This window comes from Pieris brassicae, chromosome 5, assembly GCF_905147105.1.
Source record: "Pieris brassicae chromosome 5, ilPieBrab1.1, whole genome shotgun sequence".
Taxonomy (NCBI): Eukaryota; Metazoa; Arthropoda; class Insecta; order Lepidoptera; family Pieridae; genus Pieris; species Pieris brassicae.
In genome coordinates, this window is record NC_059669.1 from 1,669,840 (window position 1) to 1,686,617 (window position 16,778).

At 31.7% G+C, this 16,778-nt stretch overlaps 1 protein-coding gene across 1 annotated transcript in view; it reads right to left on the minus strand.

The window, feature by feature from the left end:
- LOC123710355 (mitochondrial cardiolipin hydrolase-like) overlaps positions 1 to 16,662 on the minus strand; it is a 125,296-nt gene extending 108,634 nt beyond the window's left edge. The window contains exons 1-4 of the mRNA XM_045662185.1: positions 16,084 to 16,662; positions 15,691 to 16,010; positions 15,525 to 15,603; positions 13,627 to 13,846 (exon numbers count right to left, since the gene is read on the minus strand). Coding sequence (XP_045518141.1) covers positions 15,583 to 15,603; positions 15,691 to 16,010; positions 16,084 to 16,543 — 801 coding nt within the window. The 5' untranslated portion in view covers positions 16,544 to 16,662 and the 3' untranslated portion in view covers positions 13,627 to 13,846; positions 15,525 to 15,582. The remainder of the gene's footprint in view (positions 1 to 13,626; positions 13,847 to 15,524; positions 15,604 to 15,690; positions 16,011 to 16,083) is intronic.
- Positions 16,663 to 16,778: the final 116 nt, after the last annotated feature.

Below are 16,778 nucleotides of genomic sequence, written 5' to 3' on the forward strand. Positions count from 1 at the left end.
AGGCAAGTTGGTGATCAGCCTTCTGTGCCTGACACACGCCGTCGACTTTTTGAGTTAGACTCAAGCCAATTTGCTCACAATGTTATCGATCACAGCTCGAGCGAATGTTAAATGAGTACATAGAAAGAACGTCCACTGTTGCACAGACGGAGATCGTATAAGAATCGCACGCTGAAGGCACTCAGCCAAGACTGCTGTGTATATAATATAACAGTTTAAAAAAATAACTTTTTAATACTTTCAGGCAAAAGACGTGAAACGTCAATACATTAATAATTCCTATCCATTTATAGCAGCTCGTTATAAAACTATATATATATATATATATATATATATATATATATATATATATATATATATATATAAGATTCTTCTCAACGTCGAGCGTGTGACGAATCACTCCAGGATCGTGACTGCGGTATGCGACAAAAGTGTTGCATTGCGACTGTATTCATAGGTATAAGAACCTTGCTGTTGGTTCAAAAGATTTCTAAAAAAAAAACAATTTCAAAAATAAATAATTTAAAGACCTTTTTCATTCCTTTCTTCACGTCGTTTATTATAGACCCTTACGGATAGTCACCCAAACGGTACTCTTTTTTGTTACATTGATTTAACTGAACAAAAACCGAGTACCCTTTACAAATCTAAACTAAACGTTGTCAAGTTATTGAGGAATTTCGAAATAAACTGTGAAACTAGGAACATACTGTATAAATTAAAACACACACAACACATAACAGGTTGATTTTTTAAACAAATTAATTGATTAATAAAGAATGCAAACCTCGTTTTGTTTTATATAAAAATTGGACTATAATAAAATGGCAACAAATAAGCAAACTGATAGTGTATGTAAGAAAAATATGATTGAAGTTTTTGGTACCGAGCGGATGGACCGAGGTTCATATCACACCAGCCACCAGCAAGGACCACAGATTAACCCCCAGAGATACAAATAAAAGTTATTTGAACTAATTAATAATGAATGAGTAAGTCGAATGCCACTCGTTTTCTAAAATTAGAAATAGTACAGTAACAATACGTACGTGTATACGAGCCAAATATTACTAGTGTTTCCTATAACCCATGAAGGTTCTAGAAGGCTTAAAATTCCCTTCCATAATTTACATTTAAATAAGGTAAAAACAATGGAGTTTAAAAGTTTATCACACCAGCCACCAGCAAGGACCACAGATAAATCCTCAGAGATACAAATAAAAGTTATTTGAACTTATTAATATTGAATGACTAAGTCGAATGCCACTCGTTTTCTAAAATTAGATATAGTACAGTAACAATACAACAAAGTGTTTCCTATAACCCATGAAGGTTCTAGAAGGCTTAAAATTCCCTTCCATAATTTACATTTAAATAAGGTAAAAACAATGGAGTTTAAAAGTTAAACTATTGACTCCTTCATCATTATAAGGTATTCATATGTACTAAAGGACTCAAAGACTATTAATGTTTTGTCCCAACGAATTAAGAGGCACGTAACAAATAAATAAACGTGACAAAACATTATTTAACTATTGAACCGTATTCAAATAGGTTAATTGTTAACTTGACTTTAAAATTCCGTTAATTATATAAAATGCTAACATATGCATACAGCGAATTGTATCTTACTTCGGCCATACAATGCGCAGACGCGATGAGAACTTGGAGAAACTGATCGTGTGGTAACACAGAAGGTAAAAGATCACGTGGCAGTTCACCAACCATTTGGACCAATCAATCGAAAGACTCATCGTCCTCAAAACAGTCATAAGAGAGGCGCTGGACTGAAACCGGTGAAAACAGATTGTCCAGTTGCTTCATGGCTGACCACGACGTTCAGACATGAACTGCCGATTAAAAAGAGAACATAAATACAAAAACTTGCTTTAATCATATTTATTGTCCCCTTTGCATGTACAAAGTTATATTGAAATGGGTTGTTTCAAATTTTGTATTCTAATAGTCGTATCTATTCTATGTAAATAAAAATGTGTAGCAACCTCTTACCATTAAATATCGAAAAAAATAGTGTAATGTTCTAAGAAAAGTTTTTTAAAGTCTATATAGTATAATAAAGGCAAAACAACATAATATCACGCCACAGCCTCATAAACGCAGTTAAAACGCGACCAGCGTTGGCTTTGCGGCTTCAGCCTGCGACTCTCATCTCTGAGGTCGTAGTTTCGATCAGCGACTGTGCACCAATGGACTTTCTTTCTATCAGCGCATTTAACATTCGCTCGACTGGTAAATAGAAACATCGGGAGCAAACCCACTCGCCCTAGACACAAAAAAGTCGACGACGTGTATCAGGCACAAGAGGTTGATTGCCTTGCCTTTAAGATTGACTCATGATAGTGAAACATATACAGAAATTTGAGACCCAAACCTAAAAAGGTTATAGCGCCACTGATTTATGTTTTAAAACGCCAAGTATATGTAAAGCTAGTTGAATATATCACTTAATTCAGAATTATCACAGTTATACATACATTACATACTTAATGCGAGCTTAAATACAAAGAATAACCACATTTCAATAGCATAACTGTAAAGACATTCCCCGAATAATTTTATTGCTTTATTGCCGTTGTTTATAACCGAAACTATTTATTTATTAGAATAATGTATGCCGCAATATCTTACCAGATTAATTGAGCAGATACGTTTATGATGTGTGTTTTCACTCCTCCCTAAGTAGGTATTAAATCATATAAATAACGTTGTTTTGAACAATAAATTGCACACAGTTAAGGTATACTTGTGGAACGCTTATTATACGAAAAGTCCTAATGTCAAATCCCTAAGAATAAATAAGACTATTAACAGACCTAACAAAGGTTATACCAACCGTCTTTAGTTAATAAATTGTTAAAGATTAATTAAATTCCCTCATAATGATTATGTATGAAATATCCATTTTAAATTTACGTAAAAGTCCATCGAGTTTCGATGAGTAGTTGAAATATCTCCTATAAAGGTTTTATTAAATTTTTACAACAAAAACAGTCAATTGACCACCCAGAGACGCCCTTGCTACGCTCGCTCGCCAAAACAGGCCGAGCTGAGCTGTTGATGCCAACAGCGAGATTCCTTTAGAAACAAGAAACAAAAGAAATTGTCCCTTAAACTTGAACTCGATATAAATAAATCTACACTCCTGTACCGCATCATAAATACATATGTATGAATGGGATATAGACATATCCTAAGCTATATGATTTCCATTAAACGCATTTTATGCGTCTTAAATTACTCAAAATCACCCCACTATGACTTTAAGTCTAGACACAACACATTTCCCGAATTTTTCCGACAAGGGTCCAACCCTTGCCTTGTCATTCGGACACCAGTTAAATCGGCAATAAAGTCGCAATTCAAATACGCGTTATTAAACTTTTTATTATACCTACCCCCTACCAATCGGCTAATGCGCCATATAGATTGTTTAACGAACACAACTATAAAATCGCCATGTTTGTAGTGACATTTATGTACTGCGCACACGTCACTCATATTTCAAGGGATACCGTGTGTATAGTTTCAAATAAACCATACACATGATTACACACACCGCTCTGGCCATAAAAGTCCGTGACCAATAAATTACTGAATAAATAAAACTATGATAAGATGACTCTGTATTGTTTAAATGTATATCAATTGCAATTGCTCTAAACAAAAGAAAAATAGAAGACTCGAGTACAAGGCAATCTATTTTTCATGAGTTAAGTGGAATCCCTGGAAAAATGTAAACGGGACAAGCGCCAAGTGTCAATTCTAGGTTACTACTATAGAATCCTAAATTAGGTAAAACACCTTCAATGATTTATATGTGAATAAATGTAAACATAGTCATTTAATCTCAAAAAACAATACCATATATCAATATCCCCTTCGAAATTAAACCGCCTATGCTCAGGACATATCACCATACTTTGCACAATTTTCGCCTCCTCTAAATCTTTTTTATATACGTCTAGACAAATTAATAATTCTAAGGATTACATTTCTGGGCGCCGAAAGAATAACATTTTCGAGACTTTATGGACTAAATTATTGTTTATTAGCCTGACTTAGTATTTATGATAAACAAACGAAACTAGATAACGACGAAACGAGCGATTCTTGTCGATTTATGTACTTGTATCTGGTTTATAGCAGAGAGATTATTCTTTCGACGAAAAGCGCCTTTTGTATTACTGTATATAAAAATATATTTTGAATTGAGAAACCACTAAGGATGGACTGATTGTGCCAGAAGGTACCTATATATTTTTAACTCGTGTAATAATTTTGTATCTATGATCTGATAATATTATTACCTAGATCTTAAGGTAAGAAAACTTCATTCTTTAATAGCAGCTAAACTATTTTCTAAATAAGCAACAATAAACTTTATCATAAATTCAAATTCAAAATCATTTATTCATTTAGGTAAGACAACGTACACTTATGAACGTCAATAAAGAAATACATATTAAATGCTTCGAATTTCACGTTTACTGCCAGTACTTAAATCAAGGGCGGAGAACGGACGAGAAGAACTGTTTTTACAAAATGTTTGTAAGAAGCTGGAACCAACCAACAAAAAACTCTCCAATACATAATAAATAAACTACCTCGTTACTAAGCAATTAATTACCAAACGGCTACCTCTCAGTGACATTTATTGTAAAGCTATTGTTAAAATCTCCTTAAGAATAGATAAAGGCCTTATCTTAACACGGTGTAAAGATTTTGGTAAAGAAAATTAACATTTCAATTAATTAGCTAACTGATTTGCCTTTAAAAAATATTAATTACATTTTACAATGTCCACTCTTAAGTCTAATTATAAAACTGTTTAATTATTTAACGAAACATTAGAGAAATAGTCTACAAATTTGTATGCAGATTAGCTTCATATATATATAATATTTTTGTATGTATGTATTGAAACGATTCACTTATAAGCGTAGATTGAGGGTATAATATATAATTTTTTGAAGCAAGCCAACCAAACCAAACAGGAACAATTGAAGTAGATTCATACTTCACTCCGCTCCAAATCAGTTCCCACATTAATCTAAAGAAAAATCTAACAGAAAATTGCGTTTAAAATCTTAGGAATCCGGACAATGCAATACGTTACAATGGCGATCACAATCAGGAGGCAAAAAAGATTCGGGATAATTGAAAAGGGAAGGTGAGCCATCTGCCGCATTCTGCATTATGTACATAGAAAATAACGTTGCGAATATATTATGACACATTCACCAAGTTTAGGGTAATTGAAAAGTTTTCAATATCGAACATTAAGCTACAAATTTCATACGACGGAAACGGATGACGTAAAGCTGTAGTTGACGTTAAAACATTGAACTTTGCAACAAAATTGATCAAATTCTCTCCCAAAAACATTTTGGGGAAAGTGTTTATCCCCTTACTATTATTATGTTATATGATTTTAACTATAAACATAGATTTGTTGTTGAAAAAGTTGACAGAAGAAAGATATTATAGCCCAACTTTAATATTTGTGAAACTGTAACATTATAAATTGTTTGGTATATAATACGTATAGTATTTTGTATAGATATATATATTTTACATTGTCGCCATATAGGCCAACTTCACCCTAAGGGTCCGTAATTTCTTTAGCGCACGTGTTTCGAATAAAATCGAACAAAAAAGTCTTTTGGTACAATTATATAACCGGGATTATGTTTGGCTTTGTTCAAATTGGCCATATGGAGGCATGTTTTACTAAACAATATTATCGTGAACAATGCTTTAAAGAGTTTGGTATTTCCTACATCAATACTAGATACGATGAACAATAGATATCTTAAAACATTATATTCTGAACTGCTTTCGTATTTGAGTATCGTAGGTTGTAGTGTGACTGTGACGTGACCATGTGTGATTAATGTCCCTAGAGTTTTATTAGGGAGTCACGCCTGCCATGAACACATGTTCCTTTATTCATCTATAACATAGACCATAGACAATTTGACCGAGTTTTCCAATGACATAGGTACACAGATCGATTAAGGCGATACCTGTACATTCGAGAAAGGCGATAAGTAAACACCGTCAACTTAAAAGTTAACCAAAATACTCTCAAGCCACACCTTAATTTTGATTTTCGAACAGCGCCATTAAAGAGCATTTAAATGACAGCTTAAATTCGCGTTAAAAATGCGAACGCGTGAGAAAGCGCTCGAACGTGCCTCGAAATACGTCAAAACCGGATTGACAGATAATTTCACAAAATAACCATTTCCATCAAGTCAAGAGATTGGTTGATTGAGATAACTTTGTATGCGATTTTCTCAAAATGCTATCCAGTCCTTAAGACACCTATACACAGATTCATTAAAAAAAACCTAAACCAGCAAACATTTTGCAGTTTACTTGAAAAAAATAAAAATTACAATATAACTAGAACCAATCATTGATAATTAAAAGGCGTTCATATGAAACTGCATTTATAAATTTATAAAAATGCTGAGTTCCGAATATATCATTTGAAATTTTAAACATTTTAACGTATCATACATAACATCCCTCAGGTATTAATTAAAACTCCATTAGCGGTTTACAAAAAGGAAATACATTGTATGTGAATGCGATTCATATATAAGGCCTAATGAAAACTCGGACAAACATCCATAGACAAGTCTTACGCAAATTACAAAGTGTGTAATTGTATAAATTCCGTCGAATTGATAACCTCCATCAGACACATTGAAGTCGGTTAAAAAATTGACAGATTATCGAAGATAGATATTGTAGATAAGAAGAACAACAAAACAACTTATTTATATATATATATATATATTTTTTTTTTTTTTTCAAAACAGTATGTTATAGTAAATAAATAAATAGAGACCGTGTCTTACTTAACCTACACATAACTTACAGTCATTATTAAAAATCATGTTACATTAGTAAAAAGGATGTGGTTTGTATAACTGTAACGATAAAGCGATAAAGATCAACGCGAAAAATACACATAAAAATCGTATTTCAATTCGCTTTTTCATATTGGTTAACGTTAGGCTATCTAATAACTGACTGGGTTGTCCATTAATTAACCGCGAAACCGCGAAAACTGAACTAAATATCTAGTAATGGTATGTTCAAAAAGAGTTCAATAAATAGCTGAACTCAACTACAAACATTGAAAACTTTCCAATCATCTGATTAAATATATAAATTATTTACTAAATTGCTTAACCGTTAAGACTAATGCGTCGTTATTTATGAATTTACTTTTATGGCCGTAAAATGCAGTTTGTATAACGCCAATAACGAAATAAAGGTCAGCATCGTATAAATTATTTTTTATTGTTTCATATAACATTAGCTTTTCGTGTTTAGCACTTAATTTATATTGATAAAACGTTACATGTTTTGATTGCTTACAAAGTCAGCCGACTGTTGGATGTAGTGCCTTTAATTAAACAAACATTATTATGTAAATAATATCATAAAGAAACGTACACTCAAGGGATTCATAGCACACCTCACACACACCCTCATGCACATACAATCACAGAACACAGCCTAATTAGGTATTTCTTACCAAAACGTATTCAATATTTTTTTCTTTTCGTAAATGTTTCAACCGTTTTGTATATATTCCATCATTGGCTATATCTTTAGTATTGTTTTGTTTTTGAAATACTAATTAGCTGTAGGATAACGTAATAAACAATTACTCGAGATGCGGCTCTAAACCAGAGTAAAACATTACGTATTTTAGTAACAGTGTAATGATAAGGTAGAAAAATTATGAAAATAAGAATGAATTCAACGTCAGGCATTAGTTTAAACTCTTTCAAATACGCGTTAATCTAATAAGAACCGCTAAGAAACACCACTTGTATGTAATCTTAATACATTTTTAAGGCAAATCGGCTACCTCACGAAATTTTCCTTCACCGTTCGAGCGAATGTTAAAAGCGCACATAGTAAGTCCATTGGTGTACAGTGGTGGAAATTCAAGCTAAGACCTCAGGGATGAAAGTCACACGCTGAAGCTACAAGGCAAACACTGCTCTCTTTTACATATATTACATGAATAATATCAATTATCTTTAACTTATTAATCAGAAAAATTTACCACTGACCGCTCCCGAGATATTGCATCGCATTCCTGACGATCGCGTACTATCCAGGTATTGTGGTACACATACCATCATAAATTTGTTTTTGCAAGAGTCGAGTCGGCTTCACTGATGTCCGTTCACTTAAATAATTACAGTGACCATCATTTCCTTAGACCATAATTGTAGAACATATAGATCTACACGATAGAAGAGCATTCTTTCAACACTGCCGTGTCTTAGTTGACACTTGTCATGTACCAGAGAATAATTGTAATCTTGTCACCCACAACTTGTTACCTCTCGGGGCTAGCGTCGGGCAAGTCCTCTAGTTAGATTTTCTTTCACAACCATATTTCTGACATGGATAAAATTGTATTTTTATTACTACAACCTTTTTGCTGTGTTATTCGCAGTCCAGCGGCAGCAAGATCCCCGGTTTCTCGACTCTTATCCGGTGATTAAATATTCTAATTTAAAAACGTAGATCAAAAAAAAATTATGTACAGCATACGGTTTCTGTTATGATTTGACTTCTTTTGGTGCCTCGCCATAACTAGAGGTTGGCCGTCAGTCTCGTGAAGAGTGTCTTGTCCTATCAGATGTACAATGACAAATTTTTCGAAGCCGTCACAGCTTTCCCTATATTAATCTATGTAATATTAAATTATCCATATTTACCGTAAAGTATTGCCTCACTACAAATACCTTAAGATTTTCGTCTTGCATGCGCGCGCGTTGCAATTTTTACGTTGTAAAAAATTACGGTAATATATAAGATTGAAAAAGGCTTAATTATTATGAGATTTACGGAACTACGGTTTTTATTGATCCATCCGACACGATTACCTTTGCGTTTAAGAGGTTTCATAAATACCTTATGTTACAGTAAGTGAAAAGGCACTTTATACTACCACCAAATCAAAAGACTATATCAAAATAAAATGTCCAATACGCAAATTAGCGTAATATAAAAAAGCTAGTAAAATAGTAATTTAAAAACGTTACTATGCAACCTAGCCCTAGATTATTACACGCCAGTGAGTCTAGAATTCTAGACGGGAAGAGCTTTTTTGTTGGAACTTAATCCCGGTGAGGTTAAAACCCGTTTCTTGTTCTCTTGTTACTGATTGATGTCTGACGTCAGAAGTGGTCTAACCGGGATTAACATGAGCAACTTGTTTAGGCAAAATAGACGATATATTTTTATAAATGTACTCTGACTACAATAGCTGAACGCGGTTGAAATTTACGTAAAAATACTTAATATATTGTATTGTCTTTTGTTAAAATAGCTTTTACACATTAAGAAAAACACTTGATCGGATTAAAGCTATGTATTATTATTAAAACTTATAGTTATTTATATAATTCTAAATTTATTTTTTCCGACGTTTCGCGTACTTTTCACTGTGCGTGGTCACGGTGACTAAAGACGAAATGTGTTAAATGTCGGTGTGCGTATTAAATGTATGTGTAAATGTGTGTGTTTTGTGTTTTTCTATGTGCGTAAAATACGATACGATAAATAACCATTGGTGTCTAACTGGGGTTCCAACTCGGGCATGAGAGCCACACGCTGAAACCATAAGGCCAACGCTGATGTTATACATCTTCCATTGAATGTTTGCCTTAGTAGAATATTTACGTATTCTTATTAATCTCATTTCCTTACTCACAAGCTTACTAGTAAATGTAAGCCATTGTTTTGACTGTAACGCGATATCACTGAAGTCTAAGACGTTAAAAACCTTTCAAAAACGGCACGCGACCACAGCGAGCAGCTTGCAAACAGTTCCAACCTTTAAACATACATTAAATTAAAACTACATCAGTACAATTTTCCACCTTACACTCGTAGTATAAGGACCAAAATTCCTCGGGTGAATTTAGGCATATCGTGAATTTGTGTCTACAATGCATTCGCTATGCACCAATTTTTTTATAGGTTCTTACGAGACGTTTTTGTGCAAATCTTATTGTACAATACGGGACAAAGCGTCACACACCTGGCGAGAAAGTCGCGTTCAACGTCCCAACCGCCACATAAATTTCTACTATCCTACAATAAATAAGGGCCCAATTGCAAATACTCGCCCGTGGCAAATTTCGCACAACAATACCGTCTTAGTACAATAAGACATTTGAGTTACGACTTGTCAATCGTTAGGGAATCGCTCTATTTTTTTCCTGGCAGGTAATAGAAGTAAAATTCAATTATTCTCCCATTCATTGATGAATTATGGATTCTTTTCCGTTGCCAAGCGGTTGTTACATAAGGTACTTCTACAAATTGATCGTAAATTACGAAATAGAATGAGCCCAGCCCATTATGTGCTAGTAATATTAAATCTAGAAGGACATGTCTGACAAACTTCGTTAAGTGTTATTGAAATTATATGACCGTTTAAGTTTCTGGAAGAAGGTTTTTGTACTATTAAATATTGCTAATCGTAAATCTATTTTATGGATGTTTGACGTTGAGTTTACGATCAATGAAGGCGATTACCACAAGTAGGAACCTTACTACTACCATATATTTTTAAGACCCTTAAATATATAACGCGGAAATGTTGGAGAGAGTGCGGCTGCGAGTGCCAAATAATCCTCAGCGTGGTAGGAGGTCGCAATTGGTAACACTAAACTCATATATTTTTACTTAGGGAGAAGCATTTAAGCGCATCTTCAATACTATTGCATGTGACACTGATATATATTTAGTTCTAGACTGGTTGAATTCACAAGAATTGCCTTGTTTATAATCTATAATATAAAAATGTTTTGTTTATAATCTATAATATAAAAAAGAAAAATATATCAATGAGGCACACAATTTTTAAATATTTATACTATTTAATACTTTTAGGTTCCCACTATCCTTTCAAATTATTTTCAATATATACTTTGGTCACCCGAGCTGAACCTCACAGATCGGCCTATCATCAGGGTGATGGTTCTGCCATGAGAATTTTTTGCGCCGACTATAAAATTGGTAGGAACAAAAAACTGCCACATTTCAAATCTTTTTGACAGAACGAAGTCTGTGGGGTCCGCTAGTTTGTTATAAAAATCGTTTTCTTATTTTGTTGTTAATTTTTATATTAATAAGATTTTTACTGTATTAATAAGATTGTTTATGCTATTATTGCTAAAATAGAAAATAAATAAATAAGTATATCCAAAAAAAAGCTAGTGACTATAGTAACTTCAAAGTTTCTCAGTACTTTGTGATTAAGGAGAATCATGTTTATTTGGATTCCATGGAAGGATTTTGTGTATACTTAAAAAAAAACCTACATTCAATATTACAGTATTTGCGTATAGTCACGCGTGAGAAATAAAACAACGTTTCCAAAACAAAGTGTTTCGGGACATTGTCAATGCACCGTGGTAAATGATAGTAGCCACAAGGATCTTGATGAAGATCTGTATCTACATAAGGCAAACCGTTACAACGTATTTAGGACTGTTCCGAAATACGGTGGCTCACTTAAACAGGCTACAAAACCATGTGAATGCTGAGGCAAACCAACTACTTGATACAACAGGAACAAGACGCCTTAAGAGAACTAAACTAAGAGTTAATAAAGCTAGTGTAGTGAATATGAGGTATCTCGGACACATGAATCTACTGTCAAAAACTATAGTAGTACACTGTTAATGTGCATTACCTTAGTAGACACTGTGTAAACTTTAACTAATCAATCAATAGTTGAATAGGTCGTATCGAGTAAAACTATAAAGTAAATGTAAAATTTAATATATATTTCTTGACGTTCACGAATAAATTATTTTTGACTTTGACTTTACCAAGTTAAACGTCTATTTGGTAACATTTATTAACTCTATACGGATTACCGCCTTAGCATTGCTGTTTTCTCAAACAATCTTTTATTTTAAACGTCTAACCGTTGATCGCATACGTAAGTTTTATTCCCAACTTCCTTCCATATATTACCATTTCTGGACAGCGTCCGGTGCTGTTAACCCTTTCACGTCTTTTGTTTGTAAATAAAAACATTTTAATATGTTAAGTTGTACGTGAGTCACACGGCTTTAAAATCACAGCTGGTAGCCGAGTTTTTTTACGGAGACATAAAATCTGCTATTAAGTATTTATTTTCGTAAATTTTATAATCTGGATAAAGTTATCATTCAAGGTGATGATCATTCTGTTAGTTATTGCGAGAAATTACTAGCTATTGTAGCTATTGTAAAAACTTATTTGAATAACTGATAAGAATTATTAATTGAAAAGGTTTCAAATAAGTACTTTTACACTTATTTTACTCCTATTAGGGTTTGTTTATTTATTACGACTACACGCCTAACGCAATGCATGTTTATAGCATATTTTGATCCGGATTTATTCAATTAAAAATATGTCGTTTATTTAAAAAAAACCAATACAATCCTAGTATGTAGTATATAAAACTTATAACTAACACAATTGGTTAAAAATACTTGTCAACATTTTAACCATAATTTAAACTTTCTCAAAAATTGTTTTGTCGCTAAGAAAACAAGGGGTTACATATTCCTAAAACAATAAAATTTTAACACACTACTATTTAGATAATGATCTTTATGACCAACCTTTCCTACTTTCCTTAACAAAAACTAACGTTAATGTTCAGTTTGTATTCAGTAAGTATTTCAAAACATTTTCTTAGAAGACTTATATGCATAATAATCGCCTTTGACATCGTAATATATAATTATATATGTCTTACCAATAGAAATTATTTTTGATCTGATTAATTTTGTTCACTATTACCAATAATTATAAATTATGTATTTACAATTCATATTTTAAATTCTCGTCCATTGTATCGTGATTAGTTATTATTAATTTTAATGGTCTATTACCATTTAAATATAGATACTATCTTCTATCGATTTAATATACCTACTGAGGATAAATTACTACTAACTAAATTTCAGAGGTATGTTGTGTGAATGCGAATAAAATTCTCACATCTGTCAAAATCCAATGTGAATCTGACAGATAGAACATGATTAGTTTGGTACTAATCTTATTAGTACTACAAAATAATAATTGGAAACTGAAAAATAAAATTATGTCAAATACTTCATTAACTTCGCATTTAAATTAAATTAATCAATAAAGTAGCATCGACGAGTGATATTGACAATTTAAAACTTGTAATCTATCAATATTTCAGAAAAACTATCTAATAACGAGACATCAAGCGATTTTTTAATTTGTGAGTTTAAGGGTCTAAATTAAAATAATGCGCAATATTTAATTTGTTATTAAAAGTAATTAGTTACTTATTTCAAGTTTAGACTTGTAATAATATTTTTTTAATAATTTGATTTCTATATTTTTATTTACATTACTTTTATTTATTAACAAGTATAACTTTTTAAAAGAAGCCAATGTAAAACAACCAATATAAGACTAGTTGCGCTATCTATTGACGAGAAGCTACAGTAAACAAGTCACCGCCAGTTTCTTCATTTTGCCACTAGGCGTCACTACAGTAGAAAAAATATCACTTACCAGCGCCACCTGGTGTGTAGTAGCAAAACTCGTACAACACTTGCTCAGCAATGATGTCATCAACGCCATCTTTTAGCACTGCATCCAAAACACAACATTTTCACTTCACATTAAATACTTTTCACGTATAATATTTAAAATCCACTGATTTCACCAAATTATAAAGCACTAAAAAATCTTCACAAATGATATATTCTCGCATTTTGTGTAGAGGGGTAACCTGAAAAAAATATTATATAATGTCAATTATTATATGGAATTAATTATTAAATAAAAAATGGTATAAAATTTTATATGACCATTACACCATATTCTATGAAGTTGCTGATATAAACAATTATACATTGTTTTTGTTTCTTTATATATATTACTGAAGATAATAAAGATTCATAGTATTACGATCAACACACTACTATTCATTATTAAATACAAATTTATTAATTGTAAAATTTAATGTTGGAATAGTATAAAACTATTTACAAATATATAGATAGGTTTAAGACAAACCCCTATATATTAACAGTGAAAGTGCTTATCAATTTTATAAAACACTTGTTTAATATACTGTTTAACATGTGTTTATTAAAATCAACATGGTGCAGAAAGAGATTTCATATGATGATCTAAATGCAATGTTTATGAAATATATTAACAATTTTTATTGCCATTTAAATTAATCTGAAATAAATAATTTGTTGAGAAATTAGTCTTAAGCCTTTGACAAAACAATTTTAGGATTTATGCATGCAGCGTTTCATTTCAAAAGCCTAACCTAGATTCATTTTCTTTCCACCACATGTTCATATTCTCTAACACAATCTGTGTAAGAGTTTGGTATAATAACAATTAACATCTCATATAAGATGTGATTACTTAATTATATATAACTTCTTACACTTACATGACTTTCCAATACAAATTTGAAAACACTAAAAAAATATTATAATATTTTATTACTTAGATGGAACAAGTTGTTTAGCAGGACACATTTGTGTTTAGATAAGAATTCTCTAGCAAAAAAATACTGTAATGACCTTCTCTAAGTGTCCTCTAAATAGTGCAAGCATGTGTCATCTTTCAATGCACTTGTTAAAAGTCGTAATAATATATAAATCCCAATAAAATCATGTTTTTACGTACCTTAAGCTTCTTAGTCTTTTTAGAATGTACTAATACCTCTTAAAATTCGATAAAAGTTTTGAAGAAAAATAACCAAAGTGCATTCACAGGTGAGCCTAAGAGGAACTTTAAAACTTGTTTATTTTATCAAAAAGCTGCACTAGGGTCTCACAAGTTAAACTAAGGAATGATAAGCTTATTCTTTTCCGTTTAAAGCTCTTTCAAACGTATCTATTCCACTGGAAAACTTTTAAATACGAAGTAAAATGCAAGCACGTGCACTTTAGATGCACTTATTAGATCAATTCAATAAACAAACGAAAATATACATGTTTACACATTTTTTGCCGTTAAAGCATTATACAGTATAATTATATTATTTTTTTACACGATAATTAAATAAAGTTCATAACCAATTCGAAAATCAGCGGCTGAAAAAACTACACAAAGAAAACATATGATCGATCGAAATCAAATTGAAGTGCACATGGATTTGTCTATGGTTTAACTGTCATTTGTGAAGAATGAGTGAATGACTCTGAATACAGATAAACTATGAACGAACGATAACTTATCTTACTTGCCAAGAGAATAATATGTCATATTTTTTTCTATTAAAACATACGCAACGTAAAATTAATCTGTATAGCTGATACCTACAATCATTCCAACTTCAATCGATCAAAAAGTTTATATTTTAAAGTATAAAATATTCTATTCTATTAATATTCTATCAAAATATAAGTAATAGTTACAATAGAATCATGAGATTTACTTACATGAAACGGCGTAATGAAATTCTTTATATGTCCTACAAATTATTAACTATCTCAATCGTCATATATTTGCTAAGAGTACCTGTAAAAAAATTGTAGTATTATATTACACATATAATTTTGTAACTGAAGGAAAATAAAATGATACCAAAATAATAGTTAAACCAACCGGTTCTTCTTCTATCCAAAGGCTTTCGAATTCTTTTTCAAATTTATTTAAGATATTGGTATTTGAAGTTACTATAACACTTTCATAATTTGATACCATTGCTTGGGTAGACCAGTTCAATGAGCCAGACATTACAAAACCTTTTATAGGCTTGGTTTTTGATGGTTTAATGTGATTTTTTACAAATTGGGCGTGTACATTTAGTTTTTCAGCATAAGCTTTAAGAGCACTTTTTCTTTTTATTGCTTTAGGGCCATCAATGATGCAAAACTTATGGTGCATTAGAATAGTCTTCTTATTGGTTTGCACCTTTATAAAACCTAGAAATAAAAATAGTAATTATCATTTATTTTGCCTGAAAATTTGATTAATTACTTATATCACTATACTCACTATATTCCGTTAGTTTTTTTATTTGTGATGGAGGTGTAAAGGCCATATCACTGTCAACAACAATTCTTACTAGCACATGTTTCTGTCCCAGCCTTATTATTTGTTCGGCAATTTCAGTACTAGTTATGAGGTACATACAAACATCCAATGTTTCACGGGCAGATTTTATATATTTTATTAACTTGAAGCAATTTATCTCTCGACTCTCACATATACTAACGTCTTTATTGGCAGGGACTTTTATAGTACGCCTCAATGAGTCATCAGAAAATAATATCACATCGTTAATTTCTTTATTTTTAGTGCAAAGGACATCGCTACACGCATCGTCACTTACTGTATCAGTTTCAGTTTTCCTTCTAAGGTTGTAAAAGTATTTACACAACTGTCTCACCACTTGAGAAGCAACTACGACGGCGGCTGTGGATGCTAACAAAACCCTTGCGTTTTTCCAATCCATGATATATAATATATTATTTTTTTATTAGTCTAATATTTTAAAGAAATAGCCAAACATTTATCTCACTTGATTTCACTGATCCTCCACCATGCTTTCCACGCATTTCAATAAAAGCCACCTTCAATTACTATACTAAAAAAATAAAAATTATTTTTAAACTACCCTCAAAAACATATTTTTAAAATAAGTGGTTTTCGAAAAATTTTGCGCCTATATTAAATATTAGGCCATATAA